Source organism: Syngnathoides biaculeatus, chromosome 17, assembly GCF_019802595.1.
Source record: "Syngnathoides biaculeatus isolate LvHL_M chromosome 17, ASM1980259v1, whole genome shotgun sequence".
In the NCBI taxonomy this organism is placed as follows: Eukaryota; Metazoa; Chordata; class Actinopteri; order Syngnathiformes; family Syngnathidae; genus Syngnathoides; species Syngnathoides biaculeatus.
In genome coordinates this window covers 10,686,457-10,712,340 of record NC_084656.1, presented here as the reverse complement: position 1 = coordinate 10,712,340, position 25,884 = coordinate 10,686,457, and the positions used below count along the sequence as shown (strand labels likewise).

The 25,884-nt window shown below is 41.4% G+C and overlaps 3 protein-coding genes across 7 annotated transcripts; all 3 read right to left on the bottom strand.

The window, feature by feature from the left end:
- Nucleotides 1-7,816, bottom strand: LOC133490471 (gastrula zinc finger protein XlCGF8.2DB-like). 3 transcript variants are annotated; one of them, XR_009792228.1, is made up of 3 exons: nucleotides 7,358-7,498; nucleotides 5,574-5,697; nucleotides 4,589-5,121 (listed from the first exon to the last, which is right to left on the bottom strand). XR_009792228.1 is itself a non-coding variant. In XM_061800571.1 (2 exons), exons 1-2 carry the CDS (start codon nucleotides 7,479-7,481, stop codon nucleotides 396-398), a joined length of 1,158 nt encoding a protein of 385 aa, XP_061656555.1. In that variant the 5' UTR covers nucleotides 7,482-7,816; the 3' UTR covers nucleotides 1-395. The 3 variants fall into 3 exon arrangements, 1 of the variants encoding a protein (XP_061656555.1); XR_009792229.1 differs by having other exon boundaries at nucleotides 4,589-5,105; XM_061800571.1 differs by lacking the exons at nucleotides 4,589-5,121; nucleotides 5,574-5,697 and adding an exon at nucleotides 1-1,429 and having other exon boundaries at nucleotides 7,358-7,816.
- Nucleotides 7,817-9,630: 1,814 nt separating this feature from the next.
- Nucleotides 9,631-18,725, bottom strand: LOC133490469 (gastrula zinc finger protein XlCGF57.1-like). Of its 2 annotated transcripts, none has more exons than XM_061800567.1 (3): nucleotides 18,524-18,725; nucleotides 18,206-18,400; nucleotides 9,631-11,803 (listed from the first exon to the last, which is right to left on the bottom strand). In XM_061800567.1, the coding sequence occupies exons 2-3, from the start codon at nucleotides 18,330-18,332 to the stop codon at nucleotides 10,380-10,382; spliced, it is 1,551 nt and encodes a 516-aa protein (XP_061656551.1). In that variant the 5' UTR covers nucleotides 18,333-18,400; nucleotides 18,524-18,725; the 3' UTR covers nucleotides 9,631-10,379. The 2 variants fall into 2 exon arrangements, with proteins under 2 accessions (XP_061656551.1, XP_061656553.1); XM_061800569.1 differs by having other exon boundaries at nucleotides 18,570-18,724.
- Nucleotides 18,726-20,883: 2,158 nt separating this feature from the next.
- On the bottom strand, nucleotides 20,884-25,854 carry LOC133490468 (gastrula zinc finger protein XlCGF57.1-like). 2 transcript variants are annotated; one of them, XM_061800566.1, is made up of 3 exons: nucleotides 25,650-25,854; nucleotides 25,349-25,526; nucleotides 20,884-22,864 (listed from the first exon to the last, which is right to left on the bottom strand). In XM_061800566.1, exons 2-3 carry the CDS (start codon nucleotides 25,455-25,457, stop codon nucleotides 21,357-21,359), a joined length of 1,617 nt encoding a protein of 538 aa, XP_061656550.1. In that variant the 5' UTR covers nucleotides 25,458-25,526; nucleotides 25,650-25,854; the 3' UTR covers nucleotides 20,884-21,356. The 2 variants fall into 2 exon arrangements, with proteins under 2 accessions (XP_061656550.1, XP_061656549.1); XM_061800565.1 differs by having other exon boundaries at nucleotides 25,349-25,854.
- Between the last annotated feature and the right edge of the window lie 30 nt (nucleotides 25,855-25,884).

Here is a 25,884-nt window from a genome sequence, read left to right as displayed (position 1 = left end):
CAAAATGTTAGCTTTTATTCAGGTAAGGCAACTGAGAACATATTCTTATTTCTCATGCTGACCTGGCAGCTAATATCAAAGCAAAATAAAAGCAAATACACGACATAGAAATATAGTTAAATAATACATGACAAGATGTCTATCTTATTTAGTTTCACATATACTGTAGAATTTATCACTAAGAGACAAGTTTTTGTTTACAGTAATTAACCAAGAGTTAATTTGATATGCACATTACCAAAACTGGTTAAAGATGTATGTATGACGTATATCAGATGTATTGCTACAAGTGTTTGATCAAGAGTCTATACAGAAGACCTTTCGGAATGTCCAAAGTTTACGATCCTCCTTGGTGCATGAATTGATTTAAACCTCCAAATTGAGAGGTGAAACCTTCATTGATCAACACGATTTTCACCTACACATTTGTGTCTCTTTAGATGAGCCTTTTTAGAGATTTTTTGACCACAAACTGAGCAGGAAAATTTTTTTTCTCTGGTGTGGGTTTTTGTGTGTCTTCTTAATTTCCCCTTTTCAGATGACCTATACCCACAAACTGAGCAAGCAAATGGTTTTTCACCAGTGTGGGTTCGTATGTGTGTTTGTAAATGTCCCTTCCGAGAGAATCTTTTGTCACAAACTGAACACGGAAAAGGTTTCTCCCCAGTGTGTATTCTTGTGTGTATTTTTAAGTCTCCCATTCTATAGAATCTGTGACCACAAACTACGCAGGAAAAGGGTTTCACGCCCGTGTGTGTTCTTGAATGATATAGCAAGGCTCCCTGCTGAGAGAATCTTTGACCACAAACTGTGCAGGAAAAAGGTTTCTCACCAGTGTGTGTTCTTGTGTGATTTTCCAAGTTGGTCTTCAGAGAAAATCTTTGATCACAAACGGAGCAGGGAAAGGGTTTCTCCCTAGTGTGCGTTCTTGTGTGATTTCCGAGATTTGTTTTATTATAGAACCTTTGACCACAAACTGAACACGCAAAAGGTTTTTCTCCAGTGTGTATCCTCATGTGTTGTCTCAAACCCCTCTTATAAGTAAAACTTTTCCCACATTGAGAACATCCCCAGGGTTTGTCGTCAGCATGACATGTCATATCGCCTTGAAAGTGTTCATCATCAGTGTCCGGAGAATGTGACGTTACGTCGTCATCTGATAGTGGAGCTAAGAGGCTCTCTGTTTTTGGTCCTCCACAGTGATCCCCATCATGCTCTGTTGTCATGTGTTGACTTAAGCTGCTGCTTGGAAACTCCGCCACTCTGTCCTCCTCACTCTGACCTTCATCTTCACACTTTAAAGGGACTTCAATGAATGACAACTTGGTGATATCTTCTTCCTCTTCCTCTTCTTTGATTTGGGGGACCTCCTCGTTCGCCACTTCCTTTTTAATGAGATGGGATTCTGGACAAGGATCTTCATTGAGATCTGCAGGACACGAGAATAGACATTCATAAGTGACTTTCACCTTTTCTTGGTCACTGGGTATCCACAGTCTGGCAGTTTTTACACTAGATGACCTTGCTCATTAAACCCACCCATTTTTAACCAGGCTTGGGAAAAGCAGTGGGTGGGAATTGTTGCACAGATCTGGAATCAGACTTGTGCTTTTTGTGTGAAAGGCAGACCAATGTACTACTACTCTACTAGTTCAAGAAGACAGACACTCATTGTAAGGTCAAATCTTTTGTATACATTACAGGTGTGACAAACAGATGTTGGTTGCACTTTATTTGAACAAACTGTGAATGTACTTGGCATGAATGTATTTACTTTATTGTGTGTTTATTATAGCCATAATGTGTTTTACCTGATTACTTCATACACTAAAAAATTATTTGGATACACTAAAAAACGATTTGGGAGGGTGTTAAATATAATCCATGAAAATCATGAGAATTACATTATTATTATTTATAGGTAAAGTAACCTAAAGTTTAGTAAAATCGAGCTAAAAGCCGTTGGTACTACAATATCTACCAGGTGACGCATACATGCCATACTAAATGGCTGATGTTTCTTCAACACAAAATGCCGTCACCCATCGGTGAGAACCGATCTTTCAGAATAGTCTTTAGCTAGCGGATTAGCACAAAAGCAAACAAAGAAAAATGCACTATATGGTAAAACAAGCTTAGCTAAACATCGATCACTACTTCAATTTGTTCCTGCTTGTATTGTGTTTTGCAAGGACTGCAGGCAATATGTGTATTTCTTCTGGATTGTACGGAAAATGAATTGGTCACCACGTTCACTGTAATGTGGAAGATCTATGTGGAGGCATCTCAGAGATTAGCCACTGGAGTCTTTCTATGAGTCATTTGGCGTTTGCACTTGCCTTGGAAGTCTTGATACTGCCAAATTAGGCATAACTGCATCAGTGAAATAAATATTCACAGTCACACTGGTCATATATTTGGCTGAAAGGTTACTGAATCAATTTCAAGCCAATGAATTGTTTCGGATTGCACCATTTCTCTAAATCAGTAATTCCCACCATTTTGCATTTGAAAAAGATCTCACAGCACAGCACCATACAAAATGTCACAAAACGTGGATACACATGTCAATGGACCTTTCCGACCTGTCAATCACTCGTACAATAATAGCCAATCAGATAGCCACATTCTCTTAACGTTCTTTGGGAACGTGCAATTCTGATGAACGATATCCTGCCAGGTTACAAGGGGCCCGGTTGATTCATTTTCCAAAGCTAAAACACATTTGACGAAGAGTCTACGACGGATTAAGGCTTGCGGAAGAGCGCACGTACAACTAAGTGTGGACAACATCAACAAACACAAGGCTGTATGTTCGAAGGCAAGTGAGGGAGAAGTATCTTCTCTGTTTTTGATTTAATTATTATCAGTGCTTTATATATTGCAGGAGAACAACTTTCACTTTGTTAGCATATCACTGACCTGTCGAATGAAGTGTGTAATGTGTTATGCCGAACAGTCGGGTTAGCGATATGTAGATGTTTGATGTCATGCAAGAGAAATATCTATTTGCCTATTTGTATCACATCGAACTTTTAAGACAGCACACTGGGTTCCATTATGAGCCAAGTCAAATGAATACACCCAGTTATTTGCATAATGTACAGATGGCATAGAGAGTGGGCTAAATTCCGTGTCTACCCTGGTGCACGCTAAGTGACGAAGCAAAAAATACTCACCCTGCTCACGTGCAGTACGATTCCACTATTTTATCTTGTTGGATTTCAATATGACGTTTGTGAGGCATCAAACATTTTTGCATGTTTGAATGTTCACTACCATGTTGACATCGTTAGCTTGGCCTGTTGCTAATTCCTTCGGCTGCTTCGGTCATTGCTTTTTTTCGTTTGTTTTTTTGCGGCCTCCGGTGAAACAGCGTATTAATCCACGGTTTTGTCTCTCGTTCTAGCCATGCCTGACACCATGTTTGTGTGTGTGTCAACAAAAAAAACCACGTGAGATAGCTTTGAATGCTCAGTAGTGCTTGTATTTAGTCACGGCTCTCCACATAACATTCCCACGCTTCTGCAAAGGCTACTGAAACAAACCATTGAGAAGGGGGTGGACACTACCATTTCTAACAGTTGGCTGCTCCAACAGAGCAGGGCCCGACGTAAACAAGTAGGGAGACAAGTCAGGATTCCAGCTCTTATAAAAAGGCAGGGAGAACAAGCTGAAAAACGTTCTTCTCAACGTCAAAGGGATTGGCTAGCAGCATTGTCCAGAGCAGATGTAAACTCTGCTAATATGTCCCATTATCGTGTCTGCTCAGATCATTTTGTCACTGGTAAGTGTTTTTTGTTTTTTTTTGTCAGTTGAGTGATAAATTTCAGTAAACAGGTGACATAGCTCAGTAAGCCCCGACAATGGGGGTCATGTATGGCTCCATGGTGTGTTGGCACTTCCCACATGTGAACATTGAAACTGATACTTAACAGGAAAACATGCTTCCACTTATAATCATGTTAAATGAATACTGTTCTGAAACAGTTTTTTTTTGTGTGTGCTCTGAATAATATGGTTATTGTTTGATACTGTACTGAGTTACATGAATTAAATTGTGAAATATTTTAGGACTGGGGACCTGTTTTGACATCAGCATCCTTTGCACAACTTATCAAAATTTGAATATGACGTGTTGTTTCATTAAGTAAGTTGGCCAAACAAAAAATAAATATATTAACATTTTGTTAATTATGATTATTGTTTCAGGCAAGCCAGCACACCTGTATGACACCACTAATCCGGACTGGGTTCCAACCAACAAACAACTATATGGAAATCAGTGGAATAGGGTCAGTTGAAATTGAAATAAAATGTGTCTCTTTATTCATAAAATGATGTGAAGAGCATTCTTAAGTGCATGTCTTTGTGGAATTATATAATACCCAAGCATGCTTCATAATGGACTTTGCATTCTCCTTTGAACATTTTGTTATTCAAAGATAGTATCAACAGCTCTAAATTGCAAACCAAGAAATCTGTTACATTTGGAAGGCATTTATTGCAATTCATGTACATTTGTACACATATACACATGCATATATATATATATATATATATATATACATATGCAAACACACACACACACACAAGTTTTAGTTTCAAATACAGTGGGTAGCTGTTACCAGTAGAACGAAACATAATTTTCACGGTACAGAACAGCCTGACATGTTAGATGGAGAATGAGACAATAAAATTTTGAAGTAAAATTGCTTTGTTTGTTTTTGTACTTACATAAAATTGGCTACAGCACATTTATATGGTCAAAACATTGTGATAAGGCCAAACAAAAATAATGTTGTGTTTCCGGTAACATAGACTAAGAAAACTAGGGTAGGTCAGTAGGTAGGTAGGGATTTTTTTCATTTTTCATTTTTTGTTGTTGTTGTAATGACTACTTTTGAGGAGGTATTGGCAGCTTCCAGTATGCTTTGTCTTGCATTACAGTCTTTGTATCCTGATGTTGGCTTCAACCCAAAACAGCAGTGCTACAACATGTGAGCAAGCTTCTCCCAGGCCGGCCTTGCACTTGCAATGTGCAGCAAAAAATTTCCCCCTTTCTTCAGCAATCACCAAAGGCCAAAGGGGCTTTTCTCGCAATGCTTGGGAGCAGAGAACCTGTAAAGATAATATTGGAGTTTTTTTAATATCCATGGATGTATACATGTATCATGCACATTTAATTAATATTACTGAATATTTTCACCTATCATGATTGTAGCAAATGAACATTTCACAAAAGTATGTAGGCTAGAGAAATTTATATTTTATTTAAAAAAATGTGTCTATTTCAAATATTATGATTTTGAAAATGTATGTAGTACAAAGAGATGGAAACATAACAAAAATAAATTAATTCTACTCTTTCCTGCATGACATTACTTAACTGTCAAATTATAAGTAGTAAATTATCATTAAATTACTCCTGGCCTCACAAACATTGGATACATTTAAATGTCCATGAATTAAATAATTGGATTTGCTAAAAAGCTGTAGTAGGAACGTCTACATTAAACTGACAAAAGACAGAGTGTAATGAAATATAGATCATTTGAAATGTAAACACTGACCTTTCCACTGACTAGTTGGTATCCATTTCCGACAACAGCTCCCACATCGCGAACCCAGCCACGCACAAACTGATTGTATGCATCCAACCTCTTGTCAGCTTTCAGGTCATCCATGGTATGAACACTTGGAGTGAAGATAAAATAGTTTACAATATCAGGGTAAGTTACAGGAGGATAGTATGTCACATCTGTTGTCCATTCCTGTTTGGGTCAACTCCATCAACCAGAACAAGTTTCTCCTTGTAACGATTCCTTTCGACAGCTGGCAGGGTGTCAACATGTTTACACTTTGGCATCCAAATTCCAAGCGAAGAAACAGTGACGAAACTATATAAAAACTGACTACACCTACAACACTCAAACTCCTCGTGGGTTTGTTTGTCTTCCAATATGGCGAAAAGTTAATCTGCATGCTCGCCAGTGACGTCAGTCGCAGCCCTCAATACTCTTGTGTGAATGCAATGCATGTCTCCAAAATCTGTATTTTCTGTTTCATTATACTAAGTTCGCAAAAACGAGTTACCGCACTGCTAGTCGTTTTGTGAGTTGAGTTAAAAATGTAGCCGTGGAAGTGGAGAAAAAGGTACGGGCTCCACTTGGGACTCAAACCTTTCTCTCGGTAACAAAAACGAAAATAATAATCTACACCTCTTTCATTGGTATAATCAACATAATTTAACACAACGCTGACTGTAATCACGTGGTACATATTGAAATTGCATTGTGCGATAAACTAACCGTAGCGGTGTGGAGACACAGGTTGCTTAGAATGGATACCGCCGCATGAGAACCCAGCGGTTGTAGGCCTCCAGACCTTTGTAAATCTTTAGTTGGTCCACCGTATAAGCGCTTGTTGAGAAGAGGAGATAGTGGACGATGTCTGCATAGGTTACAGACGCCCACATTTGTGTCCTCCATTTGTTTCTCCAAGACATATGGGTCGCTATTGTCGATCAAAGCACACTTCTCGCCGTAACGGTTTCTTGAAACAACATTTAATGAGCCCCAATAACTTTTCAAAGTCTTTTTAGCCATCATGCGGCACTTTTAACAGTCGGACGAACATTTGTGTAACTCTGGTCTATATGCAAGCGCATTAGAGTGAACGGCGCGTCAGTAGAGTGAACCCATCCGACACCGCCAGGTACGCCAGATATAGTCATATGGTCAAAATCAGTCTATTAAAAAAAAAAACAAAAAAACTGAACATTCAATGTGTTTTTTTTTCACGTCTTTTGGAGGTGGGCGCATTGCTGCACCCTCAAGAAGTGCTGTTCGCCCCCACGAAATACACCTGCTGGGAGGCATATACATTCGACAATGTGTAATTCCTATACATTTGAACGTGTACATGTAATGTAAATACCCTCAAATGAAAGTCTGCAACCAAAGCAGATCGTTTAAGATCCACTTCAGATCCAATGCAATGTTGTAGAGAGCCAAAAAGATGAGACGTTGGTTGATGTCCCAATGTATGGACCTGACTGTGCAAGCTTTCGAATGTGGATCCATACTGATCTCGGGATGAATTTTTTTCAATGATACGACTCGCCTCGTTCAGCTGTATGCATTTACTTTGTTGTCTGGAGCCAGGTTGGCATTGCAAAAAATAATCTGGAAAACTACGCCACTGGGCCAACATGATCATGAGGCGACACCGCCAGATCACCATTGTATATAATTAGAATTCAATAACGCTATATTACATGTGGCCAGATGAGGATGATTACTAGGAACGCGTTTACATTTAAAATGTACTCCCTAAGGAGAATAAGAGAACAAACCTGCTGTGGGTAACCCAAATCGGTTGTGATCAAAAACAGAATACAGTAGTTGCTGTGTCGGCTCGTCCTCCTCTTTTGGTTCCAAAAGTTCTTCCTCGTAGTTCGCTGTCCTTCTTGCGCACATTTCGACACGCTTTGCGCTCACACTTGATTCGCTGCTCGGCGACGTTTTTATCGCAAAGACGTCTCTTTGTTAGCAGCTAGCACGCTAAGCTAAACTAGGCCAAAAGGCTTCAACGCGCACGAGACGACTTTAGCCGGACAGGAAGATTTTGACGAAGGAGGTTTTAATCCAGTAGAGTGTGGACAGACGTCGTGTGCGTCGAGGCTTCAGTGTGTTCGGTGAGTATTTAAGAGGAATGCAAAGCATAAAAAGGGCTTGGGCGAAATGTACGGCAACTCCACTTGAACAAACTTCGTCTGGCTTGGGCGAAATGTACGGCAACTCCACTTGAACAAACTTCGTCTCTCTAACAGGAGATTTACACACAACAAAACCCCTCAGTCATTTGAGGTTTTTTTCCACCGAGAAAAAAACCTAAACCACGTTTATGTAGTGTAAAACACTGAGATAACCTACATAGCAAGTGTACAATAACCTCACACGAACATTAATTGGAAAATGTTACATTTCAAAATTGAACAACAGTATTTGCTGTACATTTTCCCCCGCAAAGTTTCTTGCGCACTCTTTACGTTAACTCCACGTGCTTCCACGCACTTTACGAAATCTAAAGACTGGATTGGAATACAAAAACCTCGAGGCAGTACCTCCGTCACCACTTGACTGGATGAAAACATCATTCGTTAACGCTGCAAGTCCGTCTAAAATCGCCTTTGGGGCGCGTTGAAACTTCTCCGGCCATAAACAAAAGGCTAAAGCCAACGCTAATACACCGTTAAAATTGATATTGACTTTTGCCAGACAAAACACCTCGAAACATGTGATCATCAAGCTTGATTGTGAGCAGTGACATGCAAGCAATTGTTAATTGTACATTCAACATTTTAGATCAGGGGTGTCAAACTCATTTTTTGTGGCAGGCCACATTGTAGTTCGGGTTTCCCTCAGCGGGCCGTTATGGCTGTGAAACCATAAAAAAACATTTATCGCCTCATCATATTCCATTCATCCCTCTTCTTAGCCACTTATCCTCACAAGGATCCCGGGAACTGTTGGAGCCTATATCAGCGGTCAATGGGCAGGAGGCAGGGTACATCCTGAACTGGTTGTCAGCCAATGAGCTGTTGTAGCCAACTGGAGGGAGTCCCAGTGAGTTGGCTTCAGGTTGGGAGTCCACATGGGCGCCACGTAATTCAGGATCAATTTTCCGATGGCCTTATACGTTGTGAGGAGGGTCTCCTTGGTCTGGCCCCACGTGGTGCCGGTTCGGCACTTCAGAATGTTGTTTCTTTTGTTGGGTTTGAAGCGCACGATTTTCACGTGTTGATGGAACGTCAGTGAGGGATCGGAGGTAACACTAAGGATTTTCAGATTACAGATGGTAGGAATCCGATTGCCTCCGATTTCGATGTTCAGTCTGGTCGACTGTTCGCCGTTCCAGATGGTGAACAGCATGGCCGATGATTTTGCCGCCGAAAGTTGGAGACTTCGGGTGGCAAAGAAGTTGTGGACCGTGCGTAGGTATCGGTTCAATGCCGTGCAAAGTGGTGGGATGGAGGGACCACAGGCTAGGATGGTAATGTCGCCGGCGTATGAAACCACGCTGATGCCCGTAAGTGGTTTGGGCAATTTTGAGATATAGTGATTGAAAAGCAGCAGGCTCAGAACACCCCCTTGGGGAACGTCTTGGCAAACTTGTCGGCTCGACGATTTGGCATTGTTGAATTTGACGTATGAATACCTACCACGTAGGCCATTGGGTTCCAGTGCTTGCCAGCTAATCGCAGGGCACATTGAGACAAACAACCAAACTCACAATCACACGTAGGGGCAATTTAGTGTCCAATTAATGTTGCATGTTTTTGTGATATGGGAGGAAATCGGAGTGACTGGAGAAAACCCACACAGGCACGGGGAGAACATGCAAACTCCACACAGGGAGGGCCAGGATTGAATGCAGGTCCTCAGAACTGTGAGGCCAACACTTTCCAGCTGAGCCACGGTCCTGCCCCTTTAGAAGATAATTGAATGCAATTTATTTTGATTCATGTAGCGTTTATTTTCTGTTGCGGGAGGTATGTGACTTAACATTTTGGAGGCAAAAAGGACATCTCATACTCTGAGTTCTTTTGGCATCTCTCATGAGTTACAGAAAGGTCAGATGATGACCCTGCAGATGTGCCCTTGTTCGAGTCTGCATTCAAAAAAGACTTACAGGCACGCAAGGAAAATGACAATATTGCATATCTGATGAATGCTGCTGCACTGGACCATAGGTTTAAGAACCTCAAGTGTATACCTTAAACTGTGGGGAGTGAGGTGTGGACCTCAGTCACCGTCTTAATCAAGGAACGGAAAAAAAAAAAAAAGATAACTTTTTAAATTTGGGTACAAAGTTAATAATGTGACAAACAATGAAATGAAATGGATTTTTGAATACATTTAAGTTTTTAAAAATGCATTTGCGTTTTGATTGGCTTTTCATCAATCCCAACAATAAAGGACAAAGCCACATCCACATTCCACATCTTGAGTTAACTCAAATTAATGAAAAAAAAAGTAAATTAACACAACCAAGGTCCCATTGAATTTTATTCTGAATGACAACTTTCCATCTTGCCCTAAATTGTTCACGTTTCTATCAATGATTTACATATTTGATATGAACAGAAATGGTTTGTTTTATCATAATCACTAATCCTCAACACTCCTCCACAGGCTGCTTTTAAGAAGTTATAGAGAATACATGACAAATACAACAAAGTAGATGGAAATTTCTAAACAGGTAGATAATTTCAAACTACTGCCAAAGCAATTTTCATTCAAATCTTAATCACAATTATTCTATTCTCACCAGCACACTTAGCCTGATCCTTATAATTCAATTTTATTTTTAATTCAGCAAGCAAAAGGTTTATCTCCAGTATGTATTCTTGTATGTGTGTTTAGGTTTCCCTTTGCAGAGAATCTATTGCCACAAATTGAGCATGCAAAAGGTTTTTCACCAGTGTGTGTTCTAGTATGACTTTTTAAGTTCCCCTTCAGAGAAAATGTTTTCCCGCAAACTGAGCAGGCAAAAGGTTTTTCTCCAGTGTGTGTTCTTGCATGAGATTTTAATTGATCCTTTGTAGAGAAGCTTTTACTACACTCAGAGCAGGGAAAGGGTTTCTCTCCAGTGTGTATTCTCATGTGTATTTTTAAATACCCCTTCGCAATGAATCTTTGGCCACAAACTGAGCAAGCAAAAGGATTCCCATCAGTGTGGGTTTTTGTGTGTATTTTAAAATATGCTTTTGTAGAAAATCTTTGGCCACAAACTGAGCAAGCGAAAGGTTTCTCACCAGTATGGATTCTTGCATGTGCTTTTAAATATCCGTTGACAGAAAATCTTTGGCCACATACAGAGCAGGCAAAAGGTTTCTCACCGGTGTGTGTTCTCCTGTGAACACTTAAATGTCCCTTCTGAGAAAATCTTTTCCCACAAACTGAGCAGGAAAAAGGCTCCTCACCTGTGTGTGTTCTACTGTGAACACGTAAATGACTCTTCTGAATAAATCTTTTCCCGCAAACTGAGCAGGAAAAGGGTTTATCACCAGTGTGTGTTCTTGTGTGACTTTTCAGGCTTCCCTTTTCAGAGAATCTTTGACCGCAAACCGAGCAGACAAAAGGTTTCTCGCCAGTGTGCGTTCGCATGTGTGTTGTCAAAATGCCTCTTCGAGCAAATCTTTTCCCACAAACTGTGCAAACAAATGGTTTCTCTCCTGTGTGTCTTCTCGCGTGTCTCCTTAAATGTCCCTCTTGAGCGAATGTTTGGTCACAAACAGAACAAGGGAAAGGCTTCACTCCAGTGTGTGTCATGATGTGCTTTTTCAAAAGAGACTTGTAGACAAAGGTTTTCCTACAATGAGAGCATTTCCAACGTTTGCCGTCAGTGAGGCGCGTCATATCCCCTTCAGACAGTTCATCGTCGTCAGTGTGAGGAGAGCGTGACACGTCGTCCGTATCTGATAGTGGCGCTATGAGACCATCTGCTTGTGGTCCTCCATCACCTTCTGTTGTCACGTGCTGACTTGTGCTGCTGCTTGGAGACGCCACTCCTCTCTCACTTTGCCCTTCATCTTCACCCTTCAAAAGGACAACAATCGATGGCCACGTGGCAAAATCCCCTTTCTCCTCAAAGTCCGCGGGCTCTTTTTCAGCCTCATCGATATAAAGGAGTTCCTCCTCCTCTTTAATGTAAGGAAGCACTGGCTCGTCTTCTTCTTTAATCTGTGAAGGCTCCAGCCCCTGCTGCTCAGGGTGAAAATATATTTTACTGTGGTCTGAAAGAAAAAAGAAGACAAAATTGGTAAAATCAAGTCTGTTGGGACTTTGATGTTGTGTATCACTAGTTATATATTCCCTCTGTCCAGAATTACAGACCCTTTACTCCCAAAAAATGTTAATCTCATGGAAAAATTATTTAAATTTCCAGAATTCCTGGTTAGAGCAAGAGCTGCACAGTTCAAATCCCGTCCTCCCCCTGTTTGGAGTTTGTATGTTCTCCCTGTGCCTGCGTGGGTTTTCACCGGGCACTCCAGTTTCTTCCCACATCCCATAAACATGCGTGATAGGTTAACTGAAGACTCAAAATTATCCATAGATATATGGATGCGTGTGCGAATGGTTGATTGTTTATGTGTGCCTTGCGATTAGCTGGCGACCAGTTCAGTGGATCCCACCTCCTACTTGAAGATAGCTAGAATACGCACCATACTTGTGAGGATGAGCGACTCATGAAATCAGATGGATGGAATTCCCTCCAAAAAATGGATCTTTCACAGATTATCGATTCAGAACTTGCATTTTAAACCATTTCATGTATTTATTTTTTAACTATTTGGGCTTCCAGCTCATAAAACCCACAAAGTCAAGAATTCAAAAAAGTACAATACTGTATACTAACCTAAACCTCAAATCACAATTTACTTTTCAGTTTGGCCAGAGAGAAAAAATAAATTAGGGTCAGCAGGTGGAATCATGAAGTCCTCTAAAACATCCTGGCAGACTCTTGGGGTGACCATGGATTTGAGAAAGCAGGATTTTCAACTTACCAACACCCAAACTGGACATTGCACCACAAATCATGTATGACTGTGTATATTTCACATTGGATCTCAAGCAGCTTGGGTTCTGTTCTTCACGGTCTTCTTCCAAATCCTTGGACCTTGATTCCCGAATGAAACGCACACTTTACTTTCATCGGAAAAGATGACCTCGAATCACTGGCTAACAGTCTAGTCTTTCTTCTCCTTGGCCCAAAAGTGTCTTGGGCCAAGGAACACTTGTAGCCCACCTCCCCGATGAATGTGTTGGTTTTTGAAGCTGTGACTTCAACCACATTCCAGTTTTTTTTTCTAGATCTGAAGCAATTTGACGATGGCTGTGGAAACCTGTACAGGTGCTTTGAGTTTAGGAGATGATTAGTTTCAGTTGAAAACATTTATGGTCTGCAGAATTTGGGCTGATTTCTTTACAGAATTCAATTATTTTGGAATGTCGGATTTTGTGGCATCCCAATACTACGTAAAAATAAACATTGTTACTTTACAACTGGCAGAAGGAAGTTTGGGTCAGGACTCAGGATGACAAGGTGTCGCATATGGAGATCTACAGTGAAGAAAATAAGTATTTGAACACCCTGCTATATTGCAAGTACTCCAACTTAGAAGTCATGGAGGGGTCTGAAATTTTCATTGTAGGTGCATGTCCACTGTGAGAGAGATAATCTACAAAGAAAAATCCAGAAATCACAATGTATGATTTTTTTTTAATGATTTATTTGTGTGATACAGCTGCAAATAAGTATTTGAACACCTGAGAAAACCAATGTTAATATTTGGTACAGTTGCCTTTGTTCGCAATTAGAGAGGTCAAACGTTTCCTGTACTTGTTCACCAGGTTTGCACACACTGCAGGAGGGATTTTGGCCCACTCCTCCACACAGATCTTCTCTAGATCAGACAGGTTTCTGGGCTGACGCTAAGAAACACGGAGTTCCAGCTCCCTCCAAAGATTTTCTATTGGGTTTAGGTCTGAAGACTGGCTAGGCGTTGGCAGAACCTTGAAATGCTTCTTACGGAGACACTCCTGGTTTTCCTGGCTGTGTGGTTCGGGTCATTGTCATGTTGAAAGACCCAGCCTCGACCCGTCTTCAATGGTCTGACTGAGGGAAAGAGGTTGTTCCCCAAAATCTCACAATACATGGCCGCTGTCATCCTCTCCTTAATACAGAGCAGTCGTCCTGTCCCATTTGCAGAAAAACACCCCAAAAGCATGATGCTACCTCCCCCATGCATCACAATAGGGATGGTGTTCTTGGGATGGAACTCATCATTCATCTTCCTCCAAACACAGTTAGTGGAATTATGACCAGAAAGCTCCATTTTGGTCTCATCTGACCACAAACCTTCCTCCCATGACTCCTCTGTATCATCCAAATGGTTATTGGCAAACTTAAGACGGGCCTTGACGTGGCCTGGTTTAAGCAGGGGAACCTTCTGTGCCATGCACGATTTCAAAAAATGACGTCTCAGTGTATTACCAACAGGCACCTTGGAAACGGTGGTCCCAGCACTTTTCAGGTCATTGGCAAAGTCCTGTCGTGTAGTTTCGGGCTGGTTCCTGACCTTTCTAAGGATCATTGAGACCCCACGAGGTGATATCTTGCATGGGGCTCCACTCCGATTGAGATTGACCGTCATGTTTAGCTTCTTAAATTTTCCAATGATTGCTCCAACAGTGGAGCTTTTTTCACCAAGCTGCTTGGCAATTTCTCAGTTGCCCTTTCCAGCCGTGTGGAGTTGTACAATTTTGTCTCTGGTGTCTTTGGACACCTCTTTGATCTTGGCCATGTTACAAGTTTGATTCTTACTGATGTTTTGGGGTGGACAGGTGTATTTATGCAGCCAACGACCTTACACAGGTGCATCTGATTCAGGATAATACATGGAGTGGATGTGGACTTTTAAAGGCGGACTAACAGGTCTTTCAGGTGTTCAAATATTTATTTGCAGCTGTACCACACAAATCATTTAAAAAAAAAAAAAAATCATACATTGTGATTTCTGGATTTTTCTTTATAGATTATCTCTCTCACAGTGGACATGCACCTATGATGAAAATGTCAGACCCCTCCATGATTTCTAAGTGGGAGAACTTGGAATATAGCAGGGTGTTCAAATACTTATTTTCTCCACAGCAACAGCTAAAAAAAAAAAGATTCGATGCTTGAAACATGTATGGGCACTTGGGGCAAATAGTACATTTTTTTCCAAGTGTTTTGTTCGTCTTTTACTTTCGTCTTGTCCCGTTAGGGGTTGCCACAGCATGTCATCTTTTTCCTTCTAAGTCTATCGTGTGCATTTTCCTCTCTAACACCCACTGTCCTTATGTCCTCCCTCACAACATCCATCAACCTTTTCTTTGGTCTTCCTCTTGCTCTTTTGCCTCGCAGCTCCATCCTCAGCACCCTTCTACCAATATACTCACCCTCTCGCCTCTGGACATGTCCAAACCACTGAAGTCTGCCCTCTCGAACCTTGTCTCCAAAACGTTTATCTTTGGCTGTCTCTCTAACGAGCTCATTTTTAATCCTATCCAACCTGCTCACTCCAGGCGAGAACCTAACCTTCATTTCTGCTACCTCCAGTTCTGCTTCCTGTTGTTTCTTCAGTGCCACCGTCTCTAATCCGAACATCATGGCCGGCCTCACCACTGTTTTATAAACTTTGCCCTTTAACCTAATGGCCTGTCACATAGAATACCAGACACCTTCCGCCAGTTGTTCCACCCTGCTTGAACCCATTTCTTCGCTTCCTTACCACACTCATCATTGCTCTGTACTGTTGACTCCAAGTGTTTGAAATCATCCACCCTCGCTATCTCTTCTCCCTGGAGCTTCACTCTTCCCCCTCCGCCCCACTCATTCACACACATAAATTGTGTTTTACTTTGGCTAATCTTCATTCCTCTCCTTTTCAGTGCATGTCTCCATCTTTCTAATTGTTCCTCCACCTGCTCCCTGCTCTAACTGCATATCACGATATAATCTGGACTTGCGCATGCAGTACCACAGTTCCTCTCTTGGTACTCTGTCATAGGCTTTCTCTAGATCCACAAAGACACAATGTAGCTCCTTCTGACCTTCTCTGTACTTTTCCACGAGCATCCTCAATGCAAATAATGCATCTGTGGTACTCTTCCTAGGCATGAAACCAGACTACTGCTCGCAGATACTTATTTCTGTCCTGAGTCTAGCCTCCACTACTCTTTCCCATAACTTCATTGTGTGGCTCATCATCTTTATTCCTCTGTAGTTTCCACAGTTCTGAATATCGCCTTTGTTCTTAAAAATGGGAACTAGCACACTTTTCCTCCGTTCTTCTGGCATCTTCTGTCCCGCTAGTATTCAATTGAAAAAGTTGGTCAAAAAATCCACAGCCACCTCTCCAGATTGCTTCCATACCTCTGGTATGTCATCAGGACCAACTGTCTTTCCATTTTTCATCCTGTTCAGTGCCTTTTTAACTTCCCCCTTATTAATCATTGCCACTTCCTGGTCATTCACACTTGCTTCTTCTACTCTTCCTTCTCTCTCATTTTCTTCATTCATTAGCTTCTCAAAGTATTCTTTCCATCTAATTAGCACACTACTGGCATCAGTCAACACATTTCCATCTCTATCCTTAATCACCCTAACCTTCTGCACATCCTTCCCATCTCTATCCCTCTGTCTGGCCAACCTGTAGAGATCATTCTCTTCCTTCTTTCGCATTCAATCTGGTGTACATGTCGTCATATCCCTCTTTAGACTTCGCCACCTCTACCTTTGCCTATGACGCATCTCAATGTATTCTTTATGCCTCTCCTCACTCCTCTATGTGTCCCACTTCTTCTTAGCTAATCTCTTTCCTTGAATGACTTCCTGAATCTAGGGGTTCCAACACCAAGTCTCCTTCTCCCCTTTCCTACGAGAAGACACCCCAAGTACTCTCCTGACTGCCTCTCTGAGTACCTTGGCAATAGTTTTCCAGTCTTCTTGGAGGTCCTCCTGTCCATTGAGAGCCTGTCTCACCTCTTTCTGAAAGGCCACACAACATTCTTCCTTTCTCAACTTCCACCACATGGTTCTTGTCTTCTTAATCTACCCACCCGCTACCAGAGTCATCCTATACACCACCATCCTATGTTGTCGAGCTACACTCTCCCCCACCACTACCTTACAGTCAGTAACCTCCTTCAGATTACATCGTCTGCACAAAATATAATCCACCTGCATGGTTCTACCTCCACTCTGGTAAGTCACTCTTCGTTCCCGTCTCTTCTAGGAATAAGTGTTCATGCCTAGCATTTCCATCCTTTTTGCGAAGTCCACCACCATTTGTCCCTAAAAGCTCCCAGAGCAGATCGTGCTCACTTCGCAAAAATAGCGACGAGGGATGTAGTGTACGTATTTTCAATAATCTAGTTTAAAAGTTCAGTAAAGATATAATTCGATCAATCACAGAAGACATGTGTAAAATGAAATTTTGAAAAATTCTCATTTTGCATTTTTCAACGTCGCTTAGGTTTTGTATGGATAATGTCTCCCATGCTGAAACAGGCAGTCCGGGTCTTAGTGGTTGATACATTACTGACAAGTTGATTTGATGTATTTTTGGGTCAAGAAAATGAAATTGACAGTCATTTCCAATCAAAATGTGTTCCGTTTTAACAAATTGTCTTTGGGACGCTCCTTTCATTGTCAAAATCGACACAGTCCTTGGGCCTTGGTGTGATATCAAACACTGCTTTGTTCGAATATCTTACAGTATATTATTGTCATTTATCATTGCACTCTCACACAAACAACAGCTAGCACCCCAAAATTATGTTCAAGGAAGAAAAAATATACACATAGTGTTGATTACAGGAACATCTAAAGAAAACTAGGCTAGCCATAGATTGATTCTTTTCTTTCGGGTTGTCCTCTTGGGGTTCGCCACAGCTCATATTTGTTTGGCACAGTTTTTAAGATCGATGCCCTTCCTGACGCAACGCCTCTGCATTTTAGCCAGGGAGGGCTAGCCATAGACTAGGCTACTTAAATACATTTGACAAATAATGGACCTTATGATCTTTCAGAACTTTGCTTGAAGAATGTTTTTTGAACTGGACATCCTTACATTTTTGTTAGAGGCTCTTACCCTAGCAGGTTTCTGATGAACACAGAAAATGAGGTGATTGACCACATTATTTTTTTGTCAACGAAATTAATTAACACTCAAGAACACTTAAGTATGAAATGAGTCTCTCAATCTGGATTTTGACCAGTTTGACTCCCACTGCTCAGCTGTCATCCCCTTTCGCTCTCCTGCAGCTGGGCTGGACGACACTTGTGAGGATAAGCAGGAAAGATAATGAACGGATATTCCCACTGTCATTTGTCAGTTAGTGCTTGGTGTCTCGCCGCCATTTCAACATTTCACACGTTCCTCCCCCTACTCCATGAACGTTTGCACGTTTTTCTCGTCGTTTTGCTGTGTTTTGCCCTTGGGTCCACAACCAAATCCAACATACTTAAATAATGCTATATTCAATTCAACGTAATGCACAGAGCGTGGGAGATCGAGTTCATTTCAAGATGTACATGGTAATGGGTTACAACTAAAGTATTTCCTAGAGATAGTACGACGTGAACTAACCTGGAGGGTGTAAGCCAACTCGAGGCTTTTTGTAAACAGCGTCCATTATTTGACGTTGTCGCTCATTAGCCTCTTTTGGTCGACAAAGATCCTCCTCGTAGTCTGCTGCTGTCCTTCTTTCGCACATTATCTCTGGACTTTGGAGGCTCAAACTTCACGACGTCTCGACGACAAACGCGCCTCTTTTTCAACAAGCTAAATTAAAATAAGATAAGCTAAACTAGGCTTGAAAGATTAAAACGTGCGCCGAGACGACCTAAACCATTCGGGAATTTCATGAATGATGTTTTAGTCGAAGTTAAGTTGTGATGGACGTACCGCGTCCGGGATTCAGTTCATTCGGAACCAATTCAGTAATATTTACCGAGCTGCGTCGAAGCGAGTAGACCGATGACATAAAAACATGCGAATAGAGAGCACCAGCGGAAAATTTACGCCACGTTCACGCAAATCGACATGATGGAAACGGAAATCCTAATAAAAGACAAATCCGGTAAACTTAAAACAAAACGTGAAGAAGAAAAAGAAGATGAAGAAGAAAAAGAAGAAGAAGAAGAAGAAAAAGAAGAAGAAAAAGAAGAAAAAGAAGAGAAAAAGAAGAAGAAGAAAAAGAAGAAGAAGAAGAAGAAGAAAAAAAAAAAAAAAGACTTCGTACTGGAGCCCCCGCGTGGGACGTCCTTCACTACTTTAAAGTACAAAAACACTGTCACTCTTCCTGTCCAGTTAAAATTACCAGGGTGCACGTGGAAGCATCCAGGCTTCCTTTAGCTAATCTTATCTTGGCCTATTTTTAAATTGTATTTTCATGACAAAAAAAAAGGCGTTTGTGATCAACACATCACTAACAAAGTGTGAGCGTAAAAGTGTTGTGATTGTGTAAAAATGTGTACAAGAAGGACAACAGAGTATGAGGAGAACCTTTGGGCCCCTGTATAAGATATTTGAATGTAATTGATTTTGACTCATGTAGAGTTTATTTTCTGTTGCAGAAAGTATGTGACCGAACGTTTTGGAGGCAAAAAGGACATCTCATGCTCTGTAGTTCTTTTGCATATCTCTCACGAGTTAGAGAAAGATCAGATGATGACCCTGCAGATGCGGCCTAGTTAGAGTCTACATCCAGAAAAGACACGCCAGGATAATGTCAATATTGCATAGTTGATGAATGCTACTGCATTGGACCATAGGTTTAAAGGTCAAGTGTCATCCCTATAAACAAAATAAATATAAATAATGTTGTGAAAAATACATATAACATTATTCAATGTCCATGTCTATACGGAAAATAAATATGAGCGGAGAGCCCGTCATCCATGCGCAATGTTGCGTAAGTGTCATTCAACGACATCCAAGTGGTCGCCATATTGGATGCATCCCATGTCCGTGACGTCACCGCGGACATTCGCCATTGAAAACACGCTGTATTACCCTATTGTTTTGAGCCATATTCAGATGATATGTGATCATGGCCAAACCACCTCTCCGTCCGATCAACTTCCACGGCAGAGATGAGCCATGGTGGCCTGGCGCTGCGACGAGCCGGGGGTGGGTCATTTTCGGCGCCGAGCCGGGCCGCTTTACGGCGTTGTTCATAGACGCCGCCATCCGCGATGACCAACACCATTGAGCCAGGACGCTTTACGGTGTTGTCGTCGCACGCGGCTTAGTGCGACATTGTCGGCAGCATTCTTCAGAGCTGCCATCGTCCACGAGCCCAACGCACATCCTTCCCCAAAGCCATGAACGGCAGACGTGGCGCCTCGGCCGTGGTGGCTTATTTTCGACGGCGAGGTGGCTTATCACGGAGCTGAGCCGGTCAGCTTTACGGCGTTGTCGTCGCACGCGGCTGAGTGCAGCATTGTTGGCAGCATTGTTCAGAGCCACCGCTGTCTGCAAGCCCGATGCCCAGCCTTCACTGGTGAGGCGACGCAGCAGCCTTCTCCGGCGAGCCCGACGCCGTCAGACGCGCACATCGACACATTTAGCACCCGTCATATGTACGCAGATCTTTTGTTACGTTATGAAAGACCGATTACGTGATCCGCCCCAAACTATTATTTTTTTTTTTGTAGCTGTATACACAGCTACCTGTCATTTGGAACCCACGAAGCTTTCGTCCTCTGCACCCGTTTAATCCATTTTTCATGACGAACCGGGTCTCTTGCAAACATATGAAGGGTAAATCAATCCTCCCGAGTATTCGAGCAATGTCCAGCAATGCAACGAGCCGGCATTTTGGCGAACACGAAGGAACAACGAGCTACCTTCTCTGAGGTAAAACTAATAGAAACAAACAAGTCCACTTGAGGGCGGTCCTCCCAAGTACATCACTTCCTGCTTCTTCTCTAAAACAAATCCCCCGAGAAGATTTTCATGACAGGAGTTACAAAAAGCTGTATACGTCAAAATCATGTTTTGTGGTGAAAAAACGCATGGGTCTCTGTAAGTTGCCGTTTTTTCATTAATAGCATGCTAAAAATCATGCATTTCATGGAATTGGCTCTTTAAGAACATCAAGTGTATACTGGGGAGTGAGGTATGGACCTAAGTCACTATCTGAGTCAAGGAAGCGAAAAAAAAAAAACTTTTTAAATTTTGGTAGCTATCAGTTAACTAACAATGAAAAAAGATGTTTTAATAAATATAAGTTAAAAAGTAGATTGAATTAGTAGGTAGGTTTTTATTTGACTGGCTTTTAATCAATCCAAAAAATAAAAGACAAAGCTAACTGAAAAGGCTAGCCCTTCTTTACAAAACAAAATCATACTTGAGCAAGACCTACAAGGCTCCAACACAAGTGTCCACACCTTGAGTTAACTCAAAGAATATAAGAAAGAAAGAAAAAACAATCAGTAAATTATTGTTCACATTTCTATATTTACGTATTTGATATGCACAGAAATGCTTTAAGTGTTTTCGCATGATCGCTGATCCTCAACACTCATCCACAGGATGCTTTTAAGAGGTATAGAGAATACACGATGATGCGGAAAAAAATACAACAAAGTTGATAAGAGTAGAAAATAAGTTATTTCAAATTACTGTCACAGCAATTTAAATATTTTACATTTAGATTTTCATTAAAATCTTACGATTGTGTTCTCACCAGCACTTAGCCTTATCCTTGCAATTTTATTTTTTTGTCTTTAATTCAGCAAACAAAAGGTTTATCTCCAGTGTGTATTCTTGTATGTATATTGAGGTTTCCCTTTCTTGAGAATCTGTTGCCACAAACTGAGCATGCAAAAGGCTTTTCACCAGTGTGCGTTCTCGTGTGACTTTTTAAGTTCCCCTTCAGAGAAAAGGTTTGCCCACAAACTGAGCAGGCAAAAGGTTTTTCTCCAGTGTGTGTTCTTGCATGAGATTTTAACTGTTCTTTTGTAGAGAATCTTTTACTACAGTCAGAGCAGGGATATGGTTTCTCTCCAGTGTGTATTCTCATGTGTATTTTTAAATATCCCTTCACAATGAATCTTTGCCCACAAACTGAGCAAGCAAAAGGATTCCCATCAGTGTGGGTTTTTGTGTGTATTTTAAAATATGCTTTTGTAGTAAATCTTTGGCCACAAACTGAGCAAGCGAAAGGTTTCTCACCAGTATGGATTCTTGCATGTGCTTTTAAATGTCCCTTGACAGAAAATCTTTGGCCACATACAGAGCAGGCAAAAGGTTTCTCACCCGTGTGCGTTCTCCTGTGAACACTTAAATGTCCCTTCTGAGAAAATCTTTTCCCACAAACTGAGCAGGAAAAAGGCTCCTCACCTGTGTGTGTTCTCCTGTGAACACTTAAATGACTCTTCTGAGAAAATCTTTTCCCACAAACTGAGCAGGAAAATGGTTTATCGCCAGTGTGTGTTCTTGTGTGACTTTTCAAGCTTCCCTTTTCAGAGAATCTTTGGCCGCAAAATGAGCAGACAAAAGGTTTCTCTCCAGTGTGCGTTTTTGTGTGTGTAGTCAAATGGTTTCTCTGAGCAAACCTTTGACCGCAAACTGAGCAGACAAAAGGTTTTTCGCCAGTGTGTGTGCGCGTGTGTGTTGTCAAACTGGTTCTTTGAGCAAATCTTTTCCCACAAACTGTGCAAACAAATGGTTTCTCTCCTGTGTGCCTTCTCGCGTGTCTCCTTAAATGTCCCTCTTGAGCGAATGTTTGCTCACAAACAGAACAAGGGAAAGGCTTCACTCCAGTGTGTGTCATGATGTGCTTTTTCAAAAGAGACTTGTAGACAAAGGTTTTCCTACAATGAGAGCATTTCCAACGTTTGCCGTCAGTGAGGCGCGTCATATCCCCTTCAGACAGTTCATCGTCGTCAGTGTGAGGAGAGCGTGACACGTCGTCCGTATCTGATAGTGGCGCTATGAGACCATCTGCTTGTGGTCCTCCATCACCTTCTGTTGTCACGTGCTGACTTGTGCTGCTGCTTGGAGACGCCACTCCTCTCTCACTTTGCCCTTCATCTTCACCCTTCAAAAGGACAACAATCGATGGCCACGTGGCAAAATCCCCTTTCTCCTCAAAGTCCGCGGGCTCTTTTTCAGCCTCATCGATATAAAGGAGTTCCTCCTCCTCTTTAATGTAAGGAAGCACTGGCTCGTCTTCTTCTTTAATCTGTGAAGGCTCCAGCCCCTGCTGCTCAGGGTGAAAATATATTTTACTGTGGTCTGAAAGAAAAAAGAAGACAAAATTGGTAAAATCAAGTCTGTTGGGACTTTGATGTTGCGTATCACTGGTTATATATTCCCTCTGTCCAGAATTACAGACCCTTTACTCCCAAAAAATGTTAATTAAATTCGCATAATTCCTGGTTAGAGCAGTAGCTACACAGTTCTGAGTTCAGGGTTCAAATCCCGGCGTCCCCCTGTGTGGAGTTTGCATGTTCTCCCCGTGCCTGCGTAGGTTTTCTCCGGGCACTCTGGTTTCCTCCCACATGCCATAAACATGGATGATAGGTTAATTGAACACTCAAAATGGCCCATAGATGTGGATGTGTGTGCGAATGGTGGATTGTTTGTATGTGCCTTGCGATTGGCTGGTGCCCGGTTCAGTGTATCCCGCCTCCTGCTCGAAGATAGATAGAATAGGCCCCATATTTGTGAGGATGAGCGACTGAATGAGCGGATGAATGGAATTTCCTTCAAAACGTTGAACTTGCACAGATTATAGATTCAGGACTTGCAATTTAAACAATTTCATGTATTTACTTTTTCACTATTTGGGCTTCAGCTGATAAACCCACAAAATCAAGAATTCAAAAAAGTAGAATACCGTACTGTAAGGAAATCACCATTTACTTCTCAGTTTTTCCATAGAAAAAAAGAAATTTGGGCCAGCAGGTGGAATCATGAAGTCCTCTAAAATATCCTGGCAGGCTCTTGGGGTGACCATGGATTTGAGAAAGCAGGATTTTCAATTTAGCAACACCCAAACTGGACATTGCACCCCAAATCATGAATGACTGTGTGCATTTCACAGTGGACTCAAGGAGCTTGGGTTCTGTTCTTTATGGTCTTCCTCCAAATCCTTGGACCTTGATTCCCGAATGAAAGGCACACTTTACTTTCACCGGAAAAGATGACCTCGGGTCACTGGCTAACAGTCGAGTCCTTCTTCTCCTTGACCCAGTTGAGAGACTTCTCATGTCGGCTCAGAAGTGGCTCGGCCTGAGGAACCGGATAGTTGTAGCCCACCTCCCAGATGTGTCTGTATGTGTTGGTTTTTAAAGCTGTGACTTCAACCACATTCCATTTTTTTCTGGATCTGAAGCAATTTAATGATGCCTGTGGAAACCTGTGCAGGCGCTTTGAGTTTCGGAGATAATTAATGTGATTTTAGAACTTTTGTGGTCTGCAGAATTTGGACTGATTTCTTCACAGTATTCAAATTTTTAGGAAGATCTGATTTTTTGGGTTTTATGCGCTTAAATCCCAAAATTATGTAAAAATAAACAAAAATTACTTGACAACTGGCAGAAGGAAGTTTGGGTCAGGACTCAGGACTGATAAGCTGTCTCATATGGATATCTACCTACAGCTTAAAAAAAAAGATAGCTTCAATGCTTGAAACATGTCTGGGCACAAAAATTACATGTGTCAAATATTTGGAGGTAAAATGGAAAAAAAAAAAGTTTCTAAACCATAGCAAGTTTGGTCCAGTGCAGATCGTCCTCAATGAGCAAAAAAAAAAAAAAAAAAAAAGCGATATAAAAAAGAAAAAGAAAATGTGAAAAAGAGATGTGACATTCGTATTTTTTATTCATCAGATCTAAAAGTTCAGTAAAGATATAATTTTATCAATCACGGCAGACATTTGTAAAATATATTTTTTCTAAAGTCTCATTTTGCATTTTTCAATGCCACTTGGTTTTATATGGATCAATGTCCCCCATGCTGAAACAGGCAGTCTGGATCTCAGTGGTGTGTGTATAATATATATATATATATATATATATATATATATATATATATATATATATATAATTTGTTTAATATGTTTATTACATGAAAATAGACTGGGCTACTTGAATATATTAAACAAATAATAGACATTGTGATCTTTCAGAACTTTGCTTATAGAATGTTTTTCGAACTGGACATCCTTACATGTTAGTTAGAGACACTTTCCCTAGCAGGTTTTTGATGAACACATAAAATATGGTGGTTGACGTCATTATTTTTCTGCCGAAAAAAATAATTGGCACTCAAGCACACCCATGCAATGAATTGCTCGATATGGATTTTGCCCAGTTTGATTGCTGCTGCTCAGCTGTCATCCCCTTTCGCTCTCCTGCTCGTTGATAGCTGGGATCGGCGACCCTTGTGAGGATAAGCGCCTTAATGGATGGATAATGGATGTATATGGCCGCCGCCATTTGTCAGTTTGTGATTGGTGTCTCGTCGGTCAACCGTTGCGACCCCATTTCAACATTTCACACGTTCTTGCCCCTACCCCACAAGCGTTTTCTCAGCGTTTTTCTTGTCGCTGTGTTTTTGCCACTCGGCCCACAACCACATGAAAGAAACTAAGTCCACATAAATAACGGTATATTCAGTTCAACGTAATACACAGCAGGTGATTACATTTCAAGAGGTACATGGAAATAGGTTACAACTAAAGTATTTCCTCGTGATAGTAAGACGTGAACTAACCTGGAGGCTTTTTGTAAACAGCATCCATTACTTGACGTTGTCGCTCATTGGCCTCTTTTGGTCGACATAGATCCTCCTCGTAGTCTGCTGCTGTCCTTCTTTCGCACATTCTCTCGGGACTTTGGAGGCACACACTTGGCGAAACTCTCGACGACAAACGCGTCTCTTTGTCAGCAAGCTAAGGTAAAATAAGATAAGCTAAACTAGGCCCGAAAGCTTAAAAAGTGCACTGAGACGACTGAAACGATTCAGGAATTTCATGAATGACGTTTTACACGAAGCGAAGTTCCGATGGACGTACCGCGTCTGGACTTCGGTTCTTTCGGAATGAATTCGGTAAGATTTAGCAAGCTGCGTCGAAGCGAGTGCAGCGATGACGTAAAAACAATGTGCGAATGGAGAACAGCAGTGGAAAATTTCACGCCAGGTTCACGCAAATCGACATGATAAAAACAGAAATCCTAATAAAAGACAAATCCGGTTATAAAAACAAGAAGAAGAGGGAGAGAGAGGGAGAAGGAGAAGAAGAAGAAGAA